Below are 27646 nucleotides of genomic sequence, written 5' to 3'. Positions count from 1 at the left end.
TTGTCAAAATAACTTAGTTGTAGGAAGGTTGAGTTAATATATTAAGTCTGAGGAAAATTACCCCATTGTTTATATAGTTATGTGGTGCTTCTATGATTTCTGCTGTTTTCTTTGTTTAAGCTGAACTCCCAATGCTGCATTCTATGAGACCCCTAGGGGAAAAAATTAAGCAACTAAGTCTGGGTTCAAAAGTAAAGGAGGAAAAGAAGCTCTGAACTATAGGAACAGTTCAAGTCACCAATGCAACAGGCAGACAGCTGTGATCCCTGACATGCATACATGTACATGCCATGCCTCCCCATTAAGTTCTTTCCTTGTACTGCCTGAAATATTTCACTTGAATTTTTTTTGTGTGTGTGTGTGTGTGTGTGGCAGAGAGAGTCAGAGAGAGGGACAGACAGACCAGGAAAGGAGATGAGAAACATCAATTCTTCCTTGCAGTTCCTTTTTTTTTTTTTTTTCCTGAAGCTGGAAACGGGGAGAGACAGACAGACTCCCGCATGCGCCCGACCGGGATCCACCTAGCACGCCCACCAGGGGGCTATGCTCTGCCCCTCCGGGGCGTCGCTCTGCCACGACCAGAGCCACTCTAGTGCCTGGGGCAGAGGCCAAGGAGCCATCCCCAGCACCCAGGCCATCCTTGCTCCAATGGAGCCTTGGCTGCGGGAGGGAAAGAGAGAGACAGAGAGGAAGGAAGGGGGGGTAGAGAAGCAAATGGGCGCTTCTCCTATGTGCCCTGGCCGGGAATCGAACCTGGGTCCCCTGCACTCCAGGCCGACGCTCTACCGCTGAGCCAACCGGCCAGGGCTTCACTTGAATTTTTATACTCTACCTGGACTATCTCCTGGGGCTTATTTGGTTAACATACTGAGTCACACTGCAGTCACTTAGATGATACTTGTTTGTATTGTTTCTTAAAGACATTATTGGCTCTGGCTGGTTGGCCTGGCATGTGGATGCCCCGGGTCCAATTCCTGGTCAGGTCACACAGGAGAAGCACTTTTTCGCTTCTCCACCCCTCCCCTTTGCTTTTCTCTCCCTATTTCTCTCTCTCTCTCTCTGTCTCTGTCTCCTCCGGCAGCCATGGCTCGATTGGAGCAAGTTGGCCCCAGGCACTGAGGGTGACTCCATGGCCTCCGCCTCAGGCGCTAAGAAGAGCTTGGTTGCTTAGCAATGGAGCAACTGCCCCAGATGGTCGGAGCATCACCCCCCCTAGTGGGCTTTCTGGGTGGATCCTGGTCAGGGCGCATGCAGGACTCTGTCTCTGCCTCCCTTCATCTCACTGAATTAAAAAAAAAAAGACATTATCTTCGCCGGACCAGGCTGTGGTGCAGTGGACAGAATCTTGGCCTCAGATGCAGAGGACCCAGTTTCAAAACACGTAGGCTTGAGTGTGGGCTCATCAGCTTGAGCGTGGGGTTGCTGGCTTGAGCATGATACCAAAGACATGACACCATGGTCACTGGCTTGAGTATAAAGGTTGCTAGCTTGAAGCCAATGTTGCTGGCTTGAGCCCAACCTCACTGGCTTAAGCAATGGGTCACTGGCTCGGCAGGAGCCCCCTAGTCAAGGCACAGATGAGAAAGCAGTCAATGAACAACTAAAGTGCCGCAATGAAGAATTGATGCTTCTAATTTCTCTCTCTTCCTGTCTGTCCCTATCTGTCCCTCTCTGTCTCTGACACACACACACACACACACACACACACACACACACACACACACAGTTTAAATATAGCTGGAGAAAAATGCAGCTGTCTATACTGATCACACTTTAAATTCATGACCAAAGATCTCAAATTGGCATTCACCAGCACCTAGCAGTCTTACTAGTTTCCCAGTAGGTGAATTTCTTCTTTCTGCTAAACAACTAACTTAATTTTCTTCATATTTTCAAATCTTGTACATTGCTCCCCTCCTTAGCTATGATCTTGCTTCAAACTTCATTGGGAAAGTAGAAGAAATATGAATATATGTGTAACTCCATTTTCTCCCACATCTACCATATCTATAATCTGTATCTATGCACACTAGTATTCTTTCTGTTAAAATTAACATTTTTCTATTCCTATCAAAGCAGTGACTTTTTTTTTCCTTCCCCCTCTAGCCTTTTTCCTAAATCATTCTCACCATCATAGAAAGATACTCTTAATGTATTTATTTTTTTGCCCTCCATCTCAATGAAAGGTATCATCATGCACTCTGTTCACTCAAGCCAAAAAAAATTCAGAAATCATTTTTGATCACTCTTTTCTTATCGTTCCCCACAACTAATGAATAAGCCCTTTAACTTTACCATCCCCAAATTTTTCAAATCTTTCATATATCATCATTCCCATTATTACCTTAATCCAAACCATAAGCTTTTAGCTACACTATGGCAACTAGGCTTTTCTAGTCATTCTGGCCTTACTACAATCCATTTTGTTTTTTGGGTTTTTTTGTATAGAGAAAGGGACAGGGATAGACAGGAAAGGAAATAAGAAGCACCAGCCCACACTTGCAGCACTTTAGTTGTTTGCTTTCTCATACATGCCTTGATGGGGAGGGCAGGGGAGTGTCTATAGCAAAGCCAGTGACCCATTGCTCAAGCCAGCGACCACGGAGTCGTGTCTGACTCCATGCTGAAGCTGGCAACCTCGGAGTTTCAAACCTGGGCAATGTTTTTCATGTGTTAGAATGTAGTATAGACTCTTGACTCCCACATGACTTGGCCTCTGCCCACCTCTCCAACCTCATCTTTTATTTATCTTCCTCTTACTATGCTACATACCATGCTGGCCTTCATTTGGATCCTTGAGCAAAATGATCTTCCTGCATTAAGCCTTTTGTGACAGCTAGTCCTTTGCCTCCAGTCTTTCCCTAGATCGGTATATGATAGGCCCCTGGTCATTCAGGTTATTGCTTTATAATGTCTCTTTCTTAGAATGATCTTCCCTCACCACTTCTCTTAAGTAGCTCTTGACCTCCATCCCCCTACCCAGTCACACATTCTCACATTACTTGTTTTACTTTATTTATTTATTTATTTATTTATTTATATTTTTCTGAAGTGAGAAGTGGAGAGGCAGAGAGATAGACTCCTGCATGTGCCTGACCGGGATCCAACCGGCATGCCCACTAGGGGGCGATGCTCAGCCCCTCTGGGGCATTGCTCCATTGCAACTGGAGCCATTCTAGCACCTGAGGCGAAGGCCATGCAGCCATTCTCAGAGCCCAGGCCAACTTTGCTCCAATGGAGCCTTGGCTGCAGGAGGGGAAGAGAGAGATAGAGATAAAAGAGATGGGGAAAGGTGGAGAAGCAGATGGGCACTTCTGTGTGCCCTGGTTGAGAATTGAACCGGGGACTTTTACATGCTGGGCTGACACTCTACCTCTGAGCCAGCCGGCCAGGGCGTTTTACTTTATTTTTAACACTAATTTTCTTGTTAATTTGTGTGTGCTTATGTTTGTCACCCCCAAATTAAATGTCAGCATCACAGGACCAAGGACTCTGTATTCTACAACACTGAAACTTAAATGTCCTTAAATTAAGTGCTTGACATATAGTAGATACTATTTTTTATTGACTGAACAAATAAGAGACTTTAAGTTGAGAATTTTGCGCCATTTATAACATTCTCACCTGTAATATTAGCATATATGTTGAGGACATAAGACCCAAAGATCATTTATGACAGAATAAATTGCTATGAGGAGTACATGCCTCAGCCAAGTTTATTGTTTCTGGCTGAGCTACTGACCAGTGCAGAAAAAAGAGTAGAAATGCAGAAACAAATTGAAGAGATGGAGAAGAAGCGGGTGATCAGGTTATTTCTCCTTTTTTTAATTTGTAAAACTAAAGCGTATTGAAACAAATTTAAGCAGTGTAAAAGCATAGAAGGTAAAAGTTCTCTTAACTCCCATTTAGAGTTCTCTCCAGTTTCTTAACTAATAGCAGCAAAGTTGAGCAGGAAAGTAATTTAACAGGTGATTTCAAATGGAATTTGTGGCATGTGACACAATTTGACTTCTTAATTCTCTCTAAACCATTTTTTAATCTTTAACATTAGCTCTTTATTCTAGTCATTATCCGTTAAAATGGAGTTCACTGAAGAAATTCAGTCTATGCTTGGCACTGCTCAGTTGAATACAAACAGTAGCAGTTTATACTAGAAACATAAATTATTGGAAGTAACTTTTGTGGAACAGATATTTTATCTTGTTAGTGGATATCTAGGGGAAAGGAATGATAAAGCTAATTTTGGAACCAAAGACTGAAAATAGGTAGCATTTTCTAGATGGGGGGACAAATCGATTTTGTTTACTTTAATGCAAATAGCAAGAAGAAAAGATGCCTAAAAAGGAGACAGCTGAACTGAGAATTGCTTCTGAGTCTCAGGAAATACCAGGAATGATTCTGTCCAATTTTGTTTGTCCAGTAAACTCTTGTGCCGCCAGGTAGGACCACACTGGTGGAAAAGACGGTGCTTATGGGAGGGCATTTAGAACCACCCTTTGACCTCTAGTGACTTGAAGTCTCCTTGACTTCTTTAGAATCAAGATATGATTGTCTGACCTGTGGTGGAACAGTGGATAAAGCGTCAACCTGGAACGCTGAGGTCACTGGTTCCTGTTTAAAACCTTGGGCTTGCCTGGGGACAGCACATATGGGAGTTGATGCTTCCTGCTCCTCCCTCCCCTTCTCTTTCTCTCTAAAATGAATAAATAAAATCTTTTTTTAAAAAAGACATGATTTTTGCAAGTCTCTGTCACAACATAAACTTTGATGCTGATGAGAAAGGACAGGTTACTGATGTTTTTTCTGCCACCAAGAGATGACTACTATTAACACTGGTATCTCCTTATATGTTCTATTTTTGTTTTGTTTTATAAAAATAAGTTTACTACACTGCTCACAAAAATTAGGGGATCAGAAAACATGCAAGATACTCCAGTACTTTCAGCCTTTTGTATGGTGCATTTTCACCAATGAAATAAAAGTTGGTTTTGCATCTCATTTACATAATTGAACTTTCTTTGACTTGTCATTTGCTTTTCTGATGTTCTTGTTTAATAAAAAAAAATCAAATGCTTCTTTTATTTTATCACTTCATATTCATTTTAAAATATCCCTAATTTTTTGAGCAGTATATTTTGTAATCTGCGTTTGCTCTTAACGTAACTTAACATCTATTATCAAACAAACTTCTGTTATCAACAATTTTAATGATTGAAGAAGGTTCCATCTTTTTAAAGAATTTGGATTGACAATACTAGAATATCTTCTTTATCTTAAAGTAAAGAAAATTATATTGAATAAAAAAAGCCTGTTGGACCTTTAAGAATTAATTCTTTCTGTGGGTACTAAGCGTATGCATTAATACAAGTTTCTTTTCAGCGAAACTTCACTTGCACAAAATTTTTGGCAAGAACAACCTCATTCGAAAGGTGAGTTCTGTTTGACAATACCATGAAGAACTTGCTGATAACCACATATTATGTAACAAATGATAAATGTTTTTTCTTAATTATATAGAGTAAACGAAGTTGAAATAGGCAGAGAGTAATAGGTAGTAAAAACTACATTATTGTATGTTTCAACCATGGAATTCAGTTATAAGCATATGATTCAAGAACAGACAGACATTTGGAAAAGCATTTTTGTACGATTCCCAGTGTTTTGAAATATTTGATTTAAATGTAAATTTAAATTTATACTAACTACCAAATAATCTTCCACTTTAGGTACTACACACTAAGCTAAGCATATCTATAGTATCCAGCAACCAAGAGTGGAAAGTGGATTTTGGAACAAAGAAAAATAGTTTAAAACTAAGGCTATTATATATTCAAATTTGTTCTCCTTTCCATTTAGAAACATGTTAACATGGTAAAAATATGAATATCCACCATAAGTTTTAGGTTTTTTTTTTAAACTAAATCGAATCTGATTAGACCTCTAATTCTAACCAGCAATTTATAGGAAATAAAAACTTGGAGGAACAGGTTAAACCACACAGAAGAATGTAATTGGCAAAAAAAAAAAAAAAAATCAGCATTACAGGGCAAATAACCCCAAAATTTTAACAAAAAATCACTTTAAAAAATTTTATGGAATAAAAGTGATTTAAGAGGCATTTTAACTGGTCACATGAATCTTACTCTATATTTCCAGTTCAAACTTTCTAAGAAAATTTTGGTAAAATAAGAAACTTCTGGCCTGACCAGGCGGTGTCACAGTGGATAGAGCATCGAACTGGGATGCAGAGGACCCGGGTTCAAGACCCCGAGGTCACCAGCTTGAGTGCGGGCTCATCTGGTTTGAGGAAAAGCCCACCAGCTTGAATCCAAGGTCGCTGGCTCCAGCAAGGGGTTACTCAGTCTGCTGAAGGCCCACGGTCAAGGCACATATGAGAAAGCAATCAATGAACAACTAAGGTGTTGCAACGCGCAATGAAAAACTAATGATTGATGCTTCTCATCTCTCTCTGTTCCTGTCTGTCTGTCCCTATCTATCCCTCTCTCTGACTCACTCTCGGTCTCTGTAAATAAATAAATAAATATTAAAAAAAAAAAAAAAGACTAAGCCTTTCCCACCCTTAAAAAAAAAAGAAACTTCTGACTGGATGTTTGATATTCAGAAATTGTTAATTCTAGAACTATGATCATGTTTTGAGAGTATGTTTTTAAAAAGAACCTCTCATAGAAATACATACTGAAATATTTATAGATGAAATGATAAGTCCTGGATTTGCATCAAAATAATTTAGAGTTGGGTTGAATTGGGGAGTGGGGGTGGGGATAAAGATAAGAGCACCCATGCTTAGTTATCATTTAATGATCTTTACTTTTATACGTTTGAAATCATTAAAAACAAACATTCCTTTTCTGTTTTAAAACAATGCAAAATATTAATTGACCTAGTTGTCTTGAAGAATTTACTCTTAAGAGTATAAATCTAGTCTTTTTCTCTATAGGTCCCAGTATACTGTTCTCCATTTTTGATGAGTTTCTTCTTTCAGAGAAAAAGAATATCAGGTTTGAGGTTTTTTGTTTTGACACTTAAATAATGTCTTCCATTTTTATAAATGAGAGGTTACTGTTATCTATGTAAATAGAAAAAAATTTGCTAAATAGAATGTCTTTTTCCAGTCTTCCTGCAGATCCATCATGGGTTTCAGTCCACGAAGGCCCCTTGCAGTTCTCAAAACTTCCGACAGCATCACCTCAGATGAGGAAGTGTCTCCAGATGTTTGAGTAAGGAACAGTATTCCTAAATTAATATAAAGGGACTAGTGGATTGTTTCATTCAAATCTCAAAAATGTTTAGGGTTCAAATGAAAATTACTGACTTAAAATAGGCACATGAAAAGATGCTTAACGTCATTAACCATCAAAGAATGCAAATCAAAACCACAGTGGAATACTACTTCACAGGCACTATAATAAAAAAGACAGAAAATAGCCTGACCAGGTTGTGGCAGAGTGGATAAAACGTCAAACTGGGAAGCTGACGACTCAGGTTTGAAACCCCGAGGTCACCGGCTTGAGCGTGTGCTCACCCAGCTTGAGCATGGGCTCATCAGCTTGAGCACAGGGTTGCTGGCTTGGGCACAGGATTATAGACATGACCCCATGGTCGCTGGTTTGAGCCCAAGGTCGCTGGCTTGAGCAAGGGGTCACTCTCCCTGCTGGAGTCCCCCATGGACCTATGAGAAAGCAATCAATGAACAATTAAGGTGACAAAACAGCTGCAATGAAGAATTGATGCTTCTCATCTCTCTCCCTTCCTATCTGTCCTTATCTGTCCATCTCTCTGTCTCTGTCTATCTCTGTCACACACAAAAAAGACAGAAAATACCAAGTAGTATTGAGGATATTGAGAAATTAGAACCCTTATACATTGCTGGTAGGAATGTAAAATGGTGCAGCCACTTAGAAAACAGTTGGACAGTTCCTCAAAATGTTAAACATAAAGTAACCACGTGACCAGAAATACCTGGTTTATATTTGAGAGAATTAAAAATGTATGTTCACACAAAACACTTGTACATGAGTATTCATAGCATTATTCCTAATGGCCAGAAAGTGGGAACAACCCAACGTCCATTAACTGATACATGGATAAATAAAATGTTTTATATCTATGCAGTGAAATATTATTCAGGCATATAAAAGAAAGAGGTACTGAACCTTGAAAACACTTTGCTAAGTGAATGAAGCTAAATACAAAAGACCACATATTATATGATTCTATTTATATGAAATGTCCAGAATAGACAAATCCATGAAAACAGAAACTAGATTAGGTATTTCCAAGGGATTAGAAATTAGAGGAGCTACATGTTTATTGCAGCATTGTTCACAGTGGCCAGGACATGAAAACAACCAAAAAGCCCGTCAATAGATGACTGGATAAAGAAGATGTGGCACATATACACTATGGAATACTACTCAGCCATAAGAAATGATGACATCGGAACATTTACAGCAAAATGGTGGGATCTTGATAACATGATACGAAGCGAAATAAGTAAATCAGAAAAAACCAGGAACTGCATTATTCCATATGTAGGTGGGACATAAAAGTGAAACTAAGAGACATTGATAAGAGTGTGGTGGTTACGGGGGGAGGGGGGAATGGGAGAGGGAAAGGGGGAGGGGAGGGGCACAAAGAAAACAAGATAGAAGGTGACAGAGGACAATCTTTGATAGTCCACTGACTTTGGGTGATGGGTATGCAACATAATTGAACGACAAGATAACCTGGACTTGTTATCTTTGAATATATGTATCCTGATTTATTGATGTCACCTCATTAAAAAAATAAAATTAAAAAAAAAAAGAAATTAGAGGAGCTAGAGAGCAGCTGATAATGGGTATAGGTTTTTTTTTGGGGGGGATAAAAATGTTCTGGAGTTCGTGATGATTGTACAACCTCGTGAATATGCTAAAAACCACAGAAATGTACACTTTAAAGTGGTGAGTTTTTTGGTATGTGGACTTTATCTCAATTTGTTAAAGTGGGGGGAAAAATTACTTTCTTAAAAGCCTTTAGTACTTTTTTTTAAACTAACATCACAAAGATTCTTTGTTCTTTTTTTAAAAAATGTTTTTTGTGGCAATGGAAGAATTAGGTGGACTAACCATTTCACTTCAGCAATATTCTGTTTTAACCACTATGGATTAGTGACATGGTAAGATTTAGGGTAAAAAGGCCTCATGTAAACATTCAGGTCAAAGTAAATAACTTTTGTCATTGACATTTCATTGAAGTTTGTTTGTTTTGTTTTGTTTTTTTGTTTTGTTTTGTTTTTGTTTTGTATTTTTCTGAAGCTGGGAACGGGGAGAGACAGTCAGACAGACTCCCGCATGTGCCTGACCAGGATCCACCCGGCACACCCACCAGGGGGCGACGCTCTGCCCACCAGAGGGCGATGCTCTGCCCCTCCGGGGTGTCACTCTGTTGCGACCAGAGCCACCCCAGCGCCTGGGGCAGAGGCCAAGGAGCCATCCCCAGCGCCTGGGCCATCCCTACTCCAATGGAGCCTCGGCTGCAGGAGGGGAAGAGAGAGACAGAGAGGAAGGAGAGGGGGAGGGGTGGAGAAGCAGATGGGTGCTTCTCCTGTGTGCCCTGGCCGGGAATCGAACCCGGGACTTCTGCACGCCAGGCCGACGCTCCACCACTGAGCCAACCGGCCAGGGCCTTCATTGAAGTTTTTAAAAAGAAAATCATTCCTCTCTTCAAACCAGCACCTGGAAACTTGTCTTGAGGTAGAAGAGAATGGAATATGTTTAATCTGAAGACTTAAGAGACGATGCAGAATGCTATAATGATTTAAAGCAGTGTTCTTCATCAAATCTTAGAGAAAGCGTCACTTGGGAAAACCTTTTTAAACATGTGTTTTTTCCTGTTTACTTCTTTATTAATGTATATTTTATTAAACAGTAAATTGTGAAAATATTAATTATATAGCTTAGATGAGTTTTTATATGTGTGAATATCCATTCACTCTCCACCTAGATCAAAATATAGAAAATTCCCAGCCACCAGGAAGAGCCTAGGGAGCCATTTAGGACTACAAGCACTCCTATCCATTCCCGCTGTACTTACTGGAAATTTCCAGAGATGAAGTCCAAGTATGTGGGGTGTTTAATATATGTATAATTTTGATAGTCCACTGACTGCTGTGAAAAGTAACAGCATAGAAGAGTAATTATATACTATATTCCTGAGAAAAGCACCAGAGGATGTAATGAATAGATAGCCTGGATTGGGAGGTAGTGGGTCTAGACTCAGCTGTTCAGGGATGGGCTCAATTATTAAAGGAGTCCATCTTAATCTCGTTTGTTGGTTTTCAATCTTTTACTTGAATTTTATTGATATATACCTATCAGAATTTTTCTCCCTAAAAATCATATTTCAAATATCTAAAGGGCCCTAGGTAGTATTTGCATAAAATGTATTCTTAGACTATAGATATCTGAATTTTACTTTAATCTTATGAATTTTAGCCACATTTATTACTTCTAGATATACCTCTCACCTCTACTTATTAATGTTTTCAGGAATTTAAAGTATATGTCAAATTGATAATCTAGAAAACTAACATCTAATATTCGCAAGGATTAAATAAAATAGGCACTTTTGTACACCGCAGGAGAAGGTATAAGCAGTGCGATCTCTCTGAGGGTGGCTGGGCAATATGTATACAGAACCTTAATGTTCATAACCTTTTGACCTGATAATTCTTTTAGGAATTACTCCTAAGAAACTAAAATAGCTCTAAAGATTTAAATGTACAAAGATATTTAAAATACTTTTATAGTAGTAAAAAACAGGGAATAACAATAAAAAAGTTTGTTGACTTCTGATAGACCCACAGTGTGGCCATATTGTTTGTAAAGGATTTTTAATAGCACAGAAAATATGCTAAAAATATAATGAGAAAGAATAGTATATTCAGTTGACCCTTGAACAACACAGGTTTGAACTGCACAGGGCTACTTCTATGTGGATTTTTTTTTTTCAATATACAGTTGGTCCTCCATATCTCCAGGTTTCACATCCACAGATTCAACCAGTGCTATTTTTCACTTGTGGCTGGGAATCTGTGGATGGGGAGAGCCAAGTGAACGCATTGTTCTATGCCATTTTACATAAAGGACTTGAGCACCTGGCGGGGGCTCCTGGAACCAATCCCCCATGATACCAAGGGACAATTTATAAGTTAAGTTTTGTAGGAGTCAAAAGTTAACCAAGAATTTTCAACTGTGTAAGGGGAGGGTTTGGCTCCCTTAACCCCTATGTTGTTCAAGGGTCAACTGTACTAGCATATATTTCACTTGTTTTACAATACCTTTTTTTAATGCATAGAATATGCTTGTTTATGTAGCCTGCCAGATATATATATATATATATATATATATATATATATGGCAACAGCAGTTGCTTCTGGGGAGTGGTAATTGAAGTGGAGATGGGCAGTCAAGTGCAGGAGGGAGAGTTTTTCACTATATATCCTTTTAAACTAGTTGACTTTTTTAAACTATATATATATATATATATATTACTTTTAAAGACAAAGGCATATTTTAGTGTGTGTGTGTGAGAGAGAGAGAGAGAGAGAGACAGAGAGAGACAGAGAGAGATATTAAAGAGAGACTCCCGCATGTGCTCTGACCGGGATCCACCTGGGAACCCGTCTGGAGCCGATGCTTGAATTAGCTGAGATGTCCTCAGCGCCTGGGGACAATGCACAAACCACTCGAGCCACTGGCTGCAAGAGGAGAAGGAGGAGAGGGGGGAGAGGGAGAGGGAGAGGACGAGAAGCAGATGGTCACTTCTCATGTGTGCTCTGACCAGGGATCAGATCTGGGACGTCTGCACGCCAGGCCGACTGGATGTCCAACTGGCCAGTCCCTAATATTTTTCTTTTTATACTTTATATTTTGTTTTCCATATTTTCTACCATGATTGGAATTACCTTTAAAAAATAAAATAAAAATTAAGTATTTGTCATAGAAGAAGATGACTTAAAAGCTAGGAGGATAGCAGATTATCAGAACATTTGCTAGGCCAGAACAAGAACAAAAATGGGATCAGTCCTCTAGTTCTTTGCTGACATTGGTTGGGGAAAAAACTATTGTCCTTGTGTGGAGAATCCTCACAGTGCATTTTTGATGAAATGTAGTTGGCTGTTTTCATGATATAAACCCTTTTCCTTCAGTGTTACGATGTGCTTTATTAAACTGTCTTTCCTTAGAGATTCTGATATGCTACATTGCTCACAAAAATTAGGGGATATTCCATAGCTTCATATTCATTCTGAAATATCCCCTAATTCTTGTGGGCAGCATATTTCTGTACCATGTCGGAAATCACTTAGCTAATGTATGTCTAAGTAAAAAAGGGCATCCCTATGTTTATTGAATGATTTCAGCTAAACTTCACGTGGTTTTTATTTCAGGATGAATTTACAGGAATTGAGCCCTTGAGTGAGGATGCTATTATCACAGGTTTCAGGAATGAAACTCTTTGTCCTAACACAGAAGACACTTGTGACATTGCTAGAGCAGCTCGTTTTGTATCCACTCCTTTTCATGAGATAATATCCTTGAAGGATCTCCCTTCTGATCCCGAGAGACTGTTGCAGGAAGAGGATCTAGACATGAAGACCTCTGAGGACCAACAGACTGCTTGTGGTACTATCTTCAATCCAACTCAGCATCAAGAAGCTGAGGTGATTGGTGATTACAGGTTGCACAAACCAGGTTGCTTAAGTGCTCGCTTCTTGTGTTTGCTTATCAGTTATAGCAATTGATTATCGAGCCCCTATTACCTTCAGGTAGTATGCTGTTTTCCATGACAGTAGGGGTCCCCCAGATGAAGTGTCAATGAAATTTAGTAATTGATTCGAATATGAGGGTTAGAAAGCTGTATTTTGATGGTTATGAGATTAAAGGCCCAGGAGGATTATAATGTCTGCCTGATTGGGAGAGAGGAAGCATTTAGTTTTCCTTTAATATATATTAAGTTTAAAATAATGACAAAATAACCTGATACTAATTTCAGTTAGGCAACTAGAGGTGTAGTTGTTTTGTTTTGAGAGAGGCTGGGGGGGGGGGGAGAGAGAGAGAGAGAAATTGAGAAGCACTGAGCTGCTCCTTTATGTGCCCTGACTGGGGAATCAAACTGGCAATCTCTGCTCTCCCAGACGACGCTTTAACCAACTGAGCTATCTGGCCAGGGCTTGATTTTTATTGACTTTTAGAAAGACAGAGAGAGAAAGGCAGAGAGAGAAAGGCAGAGAGAGGGGAGGTAGAGGGAAGCATGCATTCTTCGTTTGCTTCCTGTGTGTGCCCTGACCAGCGATCAAATTCACAACCTTGTCCATTTCAAGACGACACTCTTAACCAACTGAGCTAACTTGCCAGGGCCTAGGTATAGTTTTTAAAAGTATCTTTTCATAGACAGGTGGAAGTGAACAAAGAATAGATATGAGGAATGGCATAGGGAGCCAGAGACTAAGCCTTATTATCTATCCATATATAAAAGTTAGCTAATATAAACAAAACAAAACAAAAAGTTGGTTAATTTAAACAAACTTATGCCAGCTTGAGAAATATTCTATTTGTGCTTTTAAACTGCATTTTCAAACTTTTTTTCCAACAAATTTTTTATCACATTTGTTAATTGCTGTCCCTTTTTCTCTCTTGACTCTTTCTTATTGCAAAGTAAAAAGTTCAGAGAAGGGATAAATAGGAAGAAAGCTGGTGTCTTAGTCAGTTTAATCAGTAGTTTTGAATAGATATAGAATAGGCATTTACTATAGATTAGGTAAATAAAGCATAAACTCAGAAATTTAATACTAGGTATTACTTTTTAACCAGGGTAAAGTTGCCTAAATTCTGATTATAAATCTCTTTAATTTTTTTTAGAGAGAGAGAAAAGGAGAGAGAAACATCAATTTGTTGTTCCACATTCACTGATTGATTCTTGTACGGGCCTTGATCAGAGATGGAACCCACAACCTTGTTTTATCAGGATGGTGCTCTAACCAACTGAGCACCCAACCAGGGCTAAATCTCTTTCCGTTTCAGGAAAATAATGGCCTTTGAAAATAAGACTATTAAATATAAAATAAAATTATAACCAAGAAGTTGACATATATTTTACCTATGAGGATCGACTCATTCGTAACTCTTTCAGCCCAACTACTGAAGACAGTGGCGAGGCCACGCCCTCCTCTGGGTTCTCTGGATCTTCTGCCTCAGTTATAAGCACCTCTTCCATCAAATGTCTTCAAATTCCTGAGAAACTGGAGCTTACTAATGAGGCTACAGGTAAGCATGTAAATACCACTGAATTGTAAGCAAATATCTACATCCATGTCGAGCAGAAAGTTATTTATCTCAGCAAACTAAGCCACGTTTTTCTTTCCTAGAAACATTCCCATAAATTGTGAAATTTCTAGAGTATGTTAGTACTAACTGACCATAATATCCTAAAAAATCTGATAAATGAGAGTTATCAGGTTAGCCATATTGATCATGCAATCTTGTTTTTTCCCTTCCTGTATTATAATGCTCATTTTAGTTTTTTGGGGTGATTTCTTTTTTCCAACTCCCTCCCACCCCCAGAAAACCCCATTCGGTCACGCTGGTGTTCACAGTATCGCAGACAACTACTAAAATCCTAACCAGAGCTGAGTGTTTCTGCAGAGTTTTTTGTAGAAGATAGACTAATGCCTAAGTTGGAAATGGAGAAAGAAAATGAATTAGGTAAGTGACATTGAATGCATGTCCTTTTGTGTATGACTATATACAAATAAGTGATTATTTGTACTTGAGCTTGATGCTTTTGCATAATAAATATTTCTATATTGTAAAAAACAGAGCCATAAAGGTTGACACATTGATAAGTTCTTGTCCCAGTAACAATAGCAATTTTTTCTACCCTTCTTTCAGTGTCTAACAAGTGATTTTGAAGAGTATTTTGGCTGCTAATAACTGGCAAATAAAAGGTGCTGTTAGCCTTTAACCAGGAAGTAAAAGCTAGGGGCCTATAAGTATTCCAATGGTTTTTATTTTTATTTATTTATATTTTTTAATTTTTCCATTGATTTGAGAGAGGGGGAGAGGGAGAGGGAGGGGAGGAGGAGGGGGAAGGGTGGGAGAGGGGAAAAGAAGGGGGAGGGAGGGCAGGAAGGGGGAGGGGAAGGGAGGGCGGGAGGGGAGGGGGAGGGAGCGGGAGAGGGAGAGAGAAAAGAATCAAGTTGTTGTTCCACTTAGTTGTTTCATTTAGTTGTGCATTCATTGGTTGCCTCTCATATGTGCCCTGACTGGGGATCAAACCCACGACCTTGGCTCTGGGACAATGCTCTATTTATTGAGCCATCTGGCCAGTACCTCCAGTAATTTTTAAATGGGAGCAAATCTTCTCAACAGGTAATGAGGATTATCACATTAAACAAGAATACCTAACGTGAAGATTACAAATTATTCTGGGTGTCACCAAAAAAACTCAGCAGAATTAACCATAATCAAGGTGGAACTGATTCCTTGTCATTACATTTACCTTGGAAATAATGTAGTTTGAAGCAGTAACTGTAGCCCCATGGTACCCATCAAATCCTTTGAATAGTCTGTAAGCTTCTTATAGGAAAGTTACTGATGCTTTAGGAAATCACTCACCATTACATGCCAGGATCACATATGAAAAATAAGCTATTGTGCAAGTCTCTTAATATGTCCAAATATATTAAGTATTCTGTAATTTTATCATTTTGAGGAAATCTGGACTTTTCTGGCCTGCTCCAATATGGACAAGTTACTATTAATTGAAAAGCTCCTTAAAACCTAAAACCCTGGTTAAAAGATTTGTTCTCTGCCATTTTTTAAAATTGTTCTGGACTTCATCAATAGGCCCAGCTGTTAAATTCAGGAGCAATGACAATAAATCCCTGGACAAACAACTGCTGTGAGTGAAATCCTTTCTCTAGAATAATCAGGGACATGCCAAATACCCTTTCAAAATTCCATTAAAATGAAGCTGAACAGAAACAAAATAAACAAATACATTTATATACATCTTGAAACAAACTATAGTTCTTCCTCTCAGTGGATCCTGCATTGTTAAAAAATAAAAAATAAAACTTCCAACAACTGAAAAACAGTGAGATAGTGTTACACATTTCTGAAGATGAGAAATGATTCTCATTAATCAACTGCAAAGTAGAAAAAACTGCTTCCGTTACCCAGTGAATATCAGGTACCTGATAAACCTTTTAAGCAGACCCCAAGAACCATAGTCATTGTAAATAAGACTGTAGAACTGTAAGTGCTTTTACTTCCCTGAGTTAACTTATGCAATTTTAGGATGGTCAAAATTTTTTCTTTAACTGAGAGGCGGGGAGGCTGAGAGATAGACTCCTGCATCTACCCCAACCAGGATCCACCTGGCAAGCCCCCTACAGGGTGATGTGCTGCCCATCTGCTGCTCTGTTGCTTGGCAACTGAGCTATTGCAGCACCTGAGGGGAGGTCACTGAGCCATCCTCAGCACCCGGGACCAACTTGCTCGAACCATTCAAGCCATGGCTGCGGGAGAGGAAGAGAGAGAGAAAAGGGGGAGGGATAGAGAAGCAGATAGTTGTTTCTCCTGTGTGCTCTGACTTGGGAGTCAAACCTGGGACTTCCACATACCAGGCTTATACTCTACCACTGAGCCAACCAGCCAGGGCCAGGATGGTTAATTTTTAAGTTAAATATGTACTTCTGAACCATACCCCCCTCTCTTTAAAGATACTTTTTTTTGGGATCCAGAAAGCATCATCTGAACCCTACCTACAAGTTGCCAGATTGATCTTTCTAAATACCTGTTGTCTTATTTTTCCAAAATCATATGACTTTTACTTTTGTTAGCACTCTTGAATTAGGGCAGGTAACCGTTAACAGTGTGATATGAAGTGAACATGTACACAGGTAAGACTGTCTCTAATAGCACCTACAAATCTCCAAAAAAAAGTGACAAGGTAGCAAAATCTTGGGTCCAGGGTCATTAATAAAACTCAAAATTAGCCCGGGCTGGGTATTAATTGGTTGGAGCATCATTCTGATATGCCACGGTAGCAGGATGGATTTCTAGTCAGGGCACATACAATAAGTGATCAATGAATGCATAAACCAGTGCAGCAATAAATCGATGTTTCTCTCCTTCTCTCTCTCCCCCTCCCCTCTCTCTCTAAAATCAAATTTAAAAACCTCAAAATTTAGGCTAAGTCTCATAGTTTTTATTTTTCTCTTTTCAACACACTACTCAGCCTCTTTTCTTCTAAATATGACTCTTTAAATGTTTTCAATGCATTTTAACTCCACGTTTCAAGATTAACTTTGGCCTACAATTTGTATACCGTATTACTCTTTAAGACAGAAACCATACTCACAGACCAGTTCTTCATTAATCCCATCAAAAATACCTCAAATTTAATCTTAACTTAAATTGAGTGACATACATTTTATTCATGGAAAACAATCAACATCTTTTTAAAGGAAACAACTATTGCAACGTAAAGCTATAGAAACAAACCCCCCCCCCAAACAATTTTATGAATGAAAAAACTAACCCCAAAATTTCAGTCCATCATAAGGTTGTAATTCCTATGGTCCTCCAGCTACAAATATTCACTTAAAAATTAATTTTTATACAAGTGAACAGTCCTGAAAATCCTGTGAGATATAAGCCAGCTTTCTGTTCTCTTTCCCTCTACCCTCAGACTTCAATTTCCACCTTTTATGGAAAGGAAATAAACAACCAGCTTCCTGTTCAATCACTAGCTACAGCCAGTCTTTTTACACATCACAGAACACAGCCCGCCTCCTCCTCTACTTCTCTCAACTGTCTCTTATCTTAATTTAAACTTGTTGAAATACGAGACCGTTTTACCACACTAATGCTTTCCTATGAAATTTATCTTCCTTATTTCAACATTAAGAATGCAAGAAACGTCAAGATATCCACAGATTATTTCTTACTCCTGAAATTTATTTACATAGTGAAGTCTTAGCACCCATGAAAGTGAAAACGTGATTTGCCAAAAGTTTAAAATATTGAAATTTACAGGAAACGGTTTAATCTTCTGTTCTTACTATCCTATACAACTAGAAAAAGGGCCACCCACATCACTCCCCTTTCTATTCCAATTACATGAAAATGTAAAACAGCTATCAATAAAAAGGATTACCTTTTTTAGAAAAGCTAAATATTACTTTAACCCTATACTTTCCTTTTAAAATAGGATGCCTTAGAAAAAAACGAGGATAGACAAATTCTTTTGTGCTTGGATGAACAACAGGAAAGCAAAGCCTCCAGGCCTTTGGGGAGGAACCCTGTCCCTAAAGCAGGCTCTGATGTGCTTCGGAGATAAGGCTCCATAGTGACACTTAAGGAAAGGCCTGTTCACATTTGAATTTCTGCATTCCTCAAGAACAATTCGTGGCAATAACTAACTTTGCAGAAGAGCTACATGAAAGCTTGGGCCAATGAATGAGGGTCATCTGCTCTTTATCACAAGGGTAAACCTCATCCTGGCCAGTTTCTAACCTTTTAACCCTGTGAATTCCTAATTTACACATGAATAATGGAATTCTTGCCTAGAGTGCAACTTTCAGCTTCTAGTTCCTAAGTTTAGAAACCAAGACTTGATTGCCTGGGTTAAAAATCTAAAACTTGCCCAGATTAAAGTTTTAGATTTCCAGGTGCTGTATTATCACCCTTCTGTACCAAAAGATATGCTTGCTGACAGAATATTGGACCAGAAAATAAAAAGAACATACTTGCACCCCGCTGCTATCAATAATGAGGAGAGAACTAGCTTATATATATAAAAAAAAACAGAATGTCCACTTAAAGCCTATTCTCTTCCTGTTTAATATGTATTATATCTTTACACCAAACACAGGAAAACGTCATTTGAGCCTACATCATTCAACATTGCTTCTTAGATATCAGAACAAACATTATGAGTTCAGAATCTCTAAGAAATCTCTTACTTCTAATGAAAAATCTAACGCCACTATGCATTTATTTAAAATCTATAATACTGAATGCATTTTTAAAGCTCAATACCTCCTCACAGTTAAATAAAATGTACGTATACGAAAAGTGTGGTCCCTGTAAGGGACTGCAGTTGATATTTCAGAGCAAAGCAATGTTCTATCTAGTTTCACTGGAAAGTTTTTGATTCTTATAGTATGAAAAATACTTCACAGGAACCTTCAAAATGATTCACATCTAATTAAATATTTATTACTAATTTTCATAAAGATACAAAAATCTAAAAATACTCATAAAGCCAATACTAACATTTGTTACACTGTTCAGACTATGACATCTTAAAGCTTTGTGTACTTTCTGGGGACCCCTGAATTCTGTCAGGCTTCCTAGGAGGTCCTGGAAATAACCTGTGGTCGTGACAAATGCCTCATCTTCTCAAGGGCCATTCCACCCCGCACCCCCTCCACCTTCTCCTCCTGTCCTTTTCCTCTCCAGCAGGGTAACACCAGTTACCATTTCTGGGTATGAAAACACAAGATTTCTTAAAATTGAAAAAGAGGAAAAATTACAACTCTCTAAAACAATTCTACTTAGATAAAAATCAAATGAACAGAACAACAAAAAAAGAAGCATGCTTTCCTGTAAAGAATACTGCACAGAAAAACCATTACTCAGCAGCAACAACAAAATTAATTATGGGCCAATGATTACAGCAAAAAAAAAAAAAAAAGTTTAGAAATTCTCTCAGGTTTATGTTATTCTTGCGGGGGGGGCTAAAATTGGAAACCTCTACTTTTCTGACATTTCAATATAAAAATATCTTTACTTGTGATTTACTTTCTAAAATTAATCATTATTGTATAAATAAAATAAATTACTAATAATAAGGGTGACATAAATATGGCCATTGGCTGTTAAAATAAAATCACCTCAGAAACCTCTGCCAATAGCTTCCTAAATTTCAACTGACTGAAGAAACTATTTTCTAAAGATTATGCCTTTATCTGAAGAGCTCCCTCTTTCTATTGTTCATCTTTTAAATCAGGGGTAGTCAACCTTTTTATACCTACCACCCACTTTTGTATCTCTGTTAGTAGTAAAATTTTCTAACCGCCCACCGGTTCCACAGTAATGGTGATTTATAAAGTAGGGAAGTAACTTTACTTTATAAAATTTATAAAGCAGTTACAGCAAGTTAAAGCATATAATAATAATTACTTACCAAGTACTTTATGTCGGATTTTCGCTAAGTTTGGCAGAATCTTTATAAAACAACTTACTATAGTTAAATCTATCTTTTTATTTATACTTTGGTTGCTCCGCTACCACCCACCATGAAAGCTGGAACACCCACTAGTGGGCGGTAGGGACCAGGTTGACTACCACTGTTTTAAATGATCAATTTGTAGGTATAGTGCAGAATCTATCTTTTATGGGTCAACAAAAGCATGTAACTAGCATAGACGTAAAACCATTTTTAAGATATACAGTTGTGTGGGTCCTTTTTTTAAAAAAAGACTTAAATTGCCTATGATAATGCTGCGTGCTGCGCTGCAGAGTTCGAGCACCTGAGGGGTGGAAAGCCTTCGTAGAAAGAGGGAGTACCCTAGCTACCCAAGGCCTAGCTTTACACCCAACACGCATCAGGCCAGGCACCAAGCAATGGATCACCTGGACAAACGGTTGATCTGATGGGTTTGTTAATACAAAGGAAATCATTAGACAGCGAACTTTATGACAACTGGGGGGGAAAAAAAAAAGTGGGCAGATCTGGTTTAAGTCCATTAAGCATAATATGGAAATGGCCTTAATCTCTTTCTCTCTCAGCAGGAAAAGACTAGGAATACTTCAAAGGCTTCAGAGTTACTGACCAATGCCCTCTCTTACAATTAAAAGCAACATGGGTGATCTTACAGCAGTCAGAGAAATGGAAGGTTGGGCTATAAGAAAGATTTAACACTCAAGGGCCATTTACAAAGCAGAAGGATTTGCTTGTAATTTTTAAGTTTTAATTACTGTTTTACAAAAGATGAGCTTTTTAGAACCACTGTTGTGTTAGCCAAAGTTTTACACTCAACTCCTCTCACCGTATGAAATACCTAAATACATATAAAGCTGCTTGTACAGGTTTTGGTATACTAAACCTAATGTGACTTTTGTTCTCAATCATTCATTTGAATTTACATTTTTTTCTTAGATTTTTCTGCATGCCTTTTGTTGGCATCAAGAATATCTCCCAGAAAATTCCCAAATGTTTGTATGATTTTAGGGTTAGCATATATAAATCAGTCAAGAAATCATCAGAATGTAGCAATGAAAAATGTAACAAAACAATCAAGAACTTAAGCACTTACTTGATAAGGTAAGATGAGCTTTTTGACTAAGAATGGCTCCATATTTGTTCATTGCCAAGCACTGATAAAATCCTTCATCAGACTGCTCTCCTCGCTTGCCTTCCACCTCACTCATGTATAAAGAGCCGTTAGACAGAACCTGGATCCGTTTACTTTCAGACACTTTTGCTCCATTTTTCAACCATGTGACCTTAATAGGAATTTCACCATGAGCCTGGCAATCTAACATGACTGGGTCCTTTCTTGTGACAGTTACATCCTGTGGTTCTCTTATAAAAAACAGTTCGCTAAAGCACCACACTCCTATAAGGAAAAAGGGGAAAGGTATATCCAAAATTATAGGTATAAAATCGTAACACACAATTGTAAAACACATATTCTGGGTGCAATAAGACAAAGTTTAACAAACCATATTAGTTAACTTACAAGCACCTTAATAAACCAATCTAAGTTTCAGCAGACCGTTTCAACCAATCAGAAATATCACCTTTTACAACACCTACACTAAAAACATAGGGAAGATTTCAATAACTTCTATGCCTTGTAAGAATTGTTCTCAAGTTTCTTGCTAGAGTTTCAAAATCATCAGGAAAACTCATGAGCACAAGCTGTTTGTTACTTTTACAAGCTCGTCAAAAAGATCTTGAACAGAGTAAGTCGTAAAAGTCTAATTTTACAAGAAATCATTAGCAAAACTCCAACTCTGTGAACAAGCAAGTTTATTTCCTTGTCCCTTGAAGTGTTTTTGGAGCCCTGGCACCTACTCCTTTGAGAAGAGCATTTATCTTTTTGTGACAAATTACAAGTTTGCATTTTTCCATCTGTCCTCTAACAGCAAGGACTCTGTCTCCTCTCCTGGAAAGAGACCCATTTACTTAATTACTGCAGAGTCAGGTATATATTTAAAGGACAAACAGTTGACTTTGAAAAGTTGGTAACTCTTGCTGCTTGTACTCAGTAGGTGATTGGATTAGGAAACTTTTATTTCATTTTTTTAGAACTGCCAACTGTTGGAAAAAATGCGTGACTAATTGGTCCTTACTGTCTAATAGGGATAGGAGATTGCTTAATCAACCACACTTTTTATCAGAGTAGAGGAAAGGCTTTATCCTAAGTATACACATCGACCCCGGTCCCCTCCAGGATCCGATGACCACCCTGTCATCTCTTGGATTTAGCGCAAAGGTCAGCTAAAGTCTTGCATATTGACTGGGGCCAAGCAGGGCGTTAGGGTTTTGGAGGGAACGTTTCATCTTCCTTCTGTTTTAAACCATTCTTTCAAATCCCCGGGATTGGTCTCTGTCTCTCAGCAAGGCAGGTCCTCGGTAACCTCAGACACTAGTCACGCTCCCACGCCCGGGTTGATGACTCCTAATGGATGCCCAGGGCGACGCGAGCGACCCTAACAGCCCCGCGCTGTGAGGACCACTCCGGAAGGCGCCCATTGTGTTTCCGAGTCAGATCTGACTTTGATCCTTTTCTCATGCTAACAGAAACTAACTCCTTCTGAAAAAAGAAAGTCCGGGGTTTGTAACCTGTAAATAAATAAAACAACCCATTCGCCTGAACACCCACCCCTCCTACCCCTAACCACCCCACCCACTTTACATTGTGTATCTCTGCGAGGATAAATCAACACGGACGCAAAAGAAAAATTAGTTCATCCAAGTTTGCGCACGCCTAACCTGGAGTTTGGAAGACTCTTTAGATTTGTATACACCTCAGGCCCTGCTCCAAAATACCTGGCTGCGAGAAATAAATTCTACTTCGACGCCTTCCTTCTCAAGTTCGGGTACCTATAATCCCTCCGGGCCACAATCGCCCACGTACCTTCCAACCCACTTCTGTTCTCTTCGCAATTACAACCCCCGCCCCCTCGCTCCATCCGGATCCAGAAAAGTGGGAGCATTAGGGGTGCTGACCTGGGCGCTGAATTCACCTACTCTCTCCTCCGCCCTAAAACGTGGGGGAGTCCCCACTGCAAACTAGGAAAGTCTCGCGGAACCCCGGCGCCCCCTGCGTGGCGAGTCTGCCACTAAGGAAACAATATAAATAAAGCCACGTGCGGCCGCGGCAGCCTCGGCGGGCGGGCGGCGCAGGGCCCGGACTGGCTGCAAAGGCAAAGACACAGTCGGAGAGCGGACAATAGCGCGAGGAGGAAGGGGCGAGAGTGGACAGCGGGAGCCCAGCCCTGCAGCTCGCGGCCAGCGGGAGTGCTGCGAGGAGGCGTGTGCGCTGGGAGAGGCTCCCGCGGGCCACTCGCGCCTCCAGCAGCCGCTCCCGACTGGCTGCAAGGAGGAGACGAGGACCCGTGATCAGCGCCACCGCAAGGACCTGGCCGTCCCCTAAACACGCACCCCAGTCCGTTCTCTCTCCCCAGCCCACTCGCGCTGGCTCCCGCCCCACAGGCGCCGAAGCGCAGGAGAAAACGCGCCCACCTGGAACTGAGCCGAGGAGCAGCAGGAGCGCGCGGAGCAGCAGCATCCCTGGCGGCCGCGGCCGGGCAAGGGGTCGCAGAGAAGGCGCCATTCAGCGGGGCTGCGCGGGCATGCTCCCCCGCCGCCCCGCAGCCTCTGTCCGCCCCCAGCCCCCGCCTCCACGGCTCCCCGCGCTGCGGCGGGACGCGCTCAGCCTGGGCTCGCCCCTCGGGTACCGGCGTGGCGCAGCCGGCCCTAGTCTCTCTGTGTCGCGGTGAGGCCGGTGCACGGACACCCGCTCGCAGGAGGCGGGGGACCCGAGAGTCCGGCCTCAGGGGCGGAGTGAGGAGGCGGCTGGAGGGGGCGGGGGCGGCGGAGTGGACAGCACCGCCGCCGACCTGGGGACTACTTTCTACATCTGGCCCCTGGTCTGGGCACCGCGAGGTCGGCGCGGTCGGCGGAGGGAGACGCTGGGAGGGGGCCCCTCGGAGGCTGGGTCGCGGCCCGGGGCGAGGGGGTGTGGAGGGGGCGGGCCGCGCCGGACAATGCACCTGGGGGTCAAGCCCCGGCTGAGGGTCTCCGGCCCGCGTCCCCGCCCCCTCTGCCTCCCCGCCACCGTTGAGGGCAGAGCCACAAAGGCCGAGACTCCTGGCCAGTCTACCCCCGGGGGCCCCTCTACCGCCGGCTTGTTTAGGATTCGGGGTAGGAGGAGGAGGGGTGGGGGAGGGATGGTGTTGAGAGACGTGGAAAGGCCGGAGACTTCTCCCCTGATGGCCCCTGCCCATCCCCCACCTCCTCTCACACGCTGAGGCCCTGTGGAGGGAAACTGACTATTTCCCACTTCAGAGATTTGTCAGCGCGACTGGAGGCATCTCCGGGTGATAAGCCACACATTTAGGGACAGTTCTAATACTTCCTGCCCCCATCAGATGCAACATTGCTTAAAAACACACCCCGAAGAGCCCTGGAATGAACAATTATCTTTTGGGGAGATGTTTTTTTATTATCTCGCTCAAGTTAGTCAAGTTCTATGAGTCGTGAGAACTGGGCATACAAAAGGCCCTCTCCTAAAAGTTAAGGGGAGATCAGGAGATTTCTAGATTCTCTGAGCACGCTCTGGAGGACTAGGCTTTGATAGACTCCCTGGTCAGAAGTTAAAGTGGCTAGGAGAGACACAAATGTAAATTTTTTCACATCTCTTAAAATTAAGCATAACAAGAGTTAAAAGGTAAAACTAAAAAATGTAATAAGATGGCTAAACGTGTGGATCATCAAGAGTGTTACACGTGGATTAGCATTTGCTAATCCCGAACTAAAATCTGTGGCACATGATGAAAGCACAAGCGAAAAAGCTCACCTTAATGAAGAGTGCTGACAGAAATCTAGCTTTTGTCACTAAGACATCAACACATTGTCTTTGGCATGTTTCAAAAATCCTCATGAAAAAAGAAGAAGAAGAAGGGGTCACCAGGTTTAGAACATCTGCTGGAAGGACAGCACTGCTCTCACAGGAAGCTGACTATAATAAGGATCAGTCTTATTAACAATTCCTACCTAACTGCATGGGAAACAGCAAAACCCTTGGGTTTACATTGGCCTCCAAAACCTTACTTAAAATCTGCATGAATTTGAACTATTTTTTAAGCATCAGAATAAAATTTGTGGAAAGGGAAAATGTCTAGAGGTAATAAAATGAAACGTTTACAAGGATGTTCTAAGTAACTGATAAATCAAATTTGCACAAAATGGTATCCGTATGTGCCACTAAACTAGATTTTTAAAAATTGTATGACATTCTTCTCCCTCTTGACTCCCCCTTCTCCAAGTTCCCTTTCAGTCAACCCAAAGCGCTCATATTTCCTGGATAAGAATTGCTAATAGATGCTCTTATGCTCTCTTTCTACAATAAATCAGGAAAATAATGGCTGGGGGAGGGAGGAGATAAGCTAAAAGCAAGGGAAGAACTTTTTTTTTTACCTGCCACTTGGCCTTTTCTTTAACATTTCAATTAATCATAGGAGACTTTGATTTTTATAAGAAGGCTTTGGACCTTTAGTTGCACTAGGGAAGAATATAGCATTGCATCTACTATGAAATAATATAATATAATGTATATGATATATAATATAATGTGATTAAACGATCTTGTCATACTTTTCTGATATATTTACTGTCCCATGTTGCATAGCAAAACACTTACTCTGATCATGTAATTATACCATATTATATAAACTTTGCAGTATACCCAAGATCTCTCATTGATAAATAGTAACAAGGATATAGAATCCATGTCTTGTGATGTGTTTTTTGCTTTTTCTACTGTGATTGTTTCTGTTCTTTAATGTTAAAAGATTAAATTTAAGCCTGACCTGTGGTGGCGCAGTGGTTAAAAGCATCAACCTGGAAATGCTGAGGTCACCGGTTCAAAACCCTGGGCTTTCCTGGTCAAGGCACATATAGGAGTTGATGCTTCCAGCTCCTCCCCCCTTCTCTCTCTCTATCTCTCCTCTCTCTCTCCATCTGTCTCTCCCTCTCCTCTCTAAAATGAATAAATAAATAAAATTTAAAAAAAGATTAAGTTTAAACTTTTCTCTTTTTTCTTCTTTCTTTCCTCCTTCCTTCCTTTTTTTCTAAGCACTTATTTCTATTGGCTTCAGAATTTATGGCTTACTTCTTTAACACAATACATGTCTTCTTGGACAGTTACACTTTCTTTCATGTATAATACTTGTCTTATATGTTGTACTAGCTGCATGAGCTAATTCAGGGTTTGTTTTCCAGTTTTTGAATGTCCCACAGATTCCAGCACAGTTCCCTGCATATAGTAAGGTGATCACTATGTGATCTGCTTACTATATACAAGGTAACCACTTGCATATAGTAAGCAATAGTTAAGAGCATGGTTTTGGTGTCTGACGGACTATAGTTCAAATTTCAATGTGATATAGACAAATTACTTACACTCTCAAAAGTCATCTATTAGGCCCTGGCCGGTTGGCTCAGTGGTAGAGCGTCAGCCTGGCGTGCAGGAGTCCCGGGTTCGATTCCCGGCCAGGGCACACAGGAGAAGCGCCCATCTGCTTCTCCATCCCTCCCCCTCTCCTTCCTCTCTGTCTCTCTCTTCCCCTCCCGCAGCTGAGGCTCCATTGGAGCAAAGTTGGCCCAGGCACTGAGGATGGCTCTATGGCCTCTGCCTCAGGTGCTAAAATGGCTCTAGTTGCAACAGAGCAACGCCCCAGAGGGACAGAGCATCGCCCCCTGGTGGGTATGCCAGGTGGATCCCGGTCGGGCGCATGCAGGAGTCTGACTGCCTCCCCATTTCCAACTTCAGAAAAATACCAAAAAAAAAAAAGTCATCTATTTAGTGAGAATAAATATAAAATAAATAGCTGCTGTGATATAATAAAATGCATGGAAAGAAACCGATGCATAGCTCCATAAATAGTTGCCATTAAAATAAATAAATGGGCCTGACCAGTGGCACAGCGGATAGAGTGTTCACCTGGAACACTGAGGACCCAGGTTTAAAAACCCCAAGGTCACCAGCTTGAGCGCAGGCTCACCCTGAGTGCAGAGTTGCTAGCTTGAGCATGAGATCATCAAAAAGATCCCATGGTTGCTGGCTTAAGCCCAAAATTTGCTGTCTTGAAACCCAAGGTCTCTGGTTTGAGTGCAAAGTCCCTGGCTTGAGCAAAGGGTCGCTGGCTCTGCTGGAGCACTCCTCCCCCAGGTCAAGGCACATGTGAGAAGCAATCAATGAACAACTAAAGTGACGCAACAAAGAATTGATGCTTCTCATCTCTCTCCTTTCCTGTCTGTCTCTTTAAAAAAAAATGAA

General features: G+C 40.6%; 1 protein-coding gene across 1 annotated transcript in view; it reads right to left on the bottom strand.

The window, feature by feature from the left end:
- The window catches only part of PRTG (protogenin), a 170081-nt gene extending 146161 nt beyond the window's left edge, over positions 1-23920 (bottom strand). Inside the window, exons 1-2 of the mRNA XM_066274954.1 lie at positions 23830-23920; positions 21392-21694 (exon numbers count right to left, since the gene is read on the bottom strand). Of these exons, the coding sequence (XP_066131051.1) occupies positions 21392-21694; positions 23830-23920 (394 nt within the window). The remainder of the gene's footprint in view (positions 1-21391; positions 21695-23829) is intronic.
- Between the last annotated feature and the right edge of the window lie 3726 nt (positions 23921-27646).

This window comes from Saccopteryx bilineata, chromosome 4 (genome assembly GCF_036850765.1).
Source record: "Saccopteryx bilineata isolate mSacBil1 chromosome 4, mSacBil1_pri_phased_curated, whole genome shotgun sequence".
In the NCBI taxonomy this organism is placed as follows: domain Eukaryota; kingdom Metazoa; phylum Chordata; class Mammalia; order Chiroptera; family Emballonuridae; genus Saccopteryx; species Saccopteryx bilineata.
This window is presented reverse-complemented; position numbering and strand designations above follow the sequence as displayed.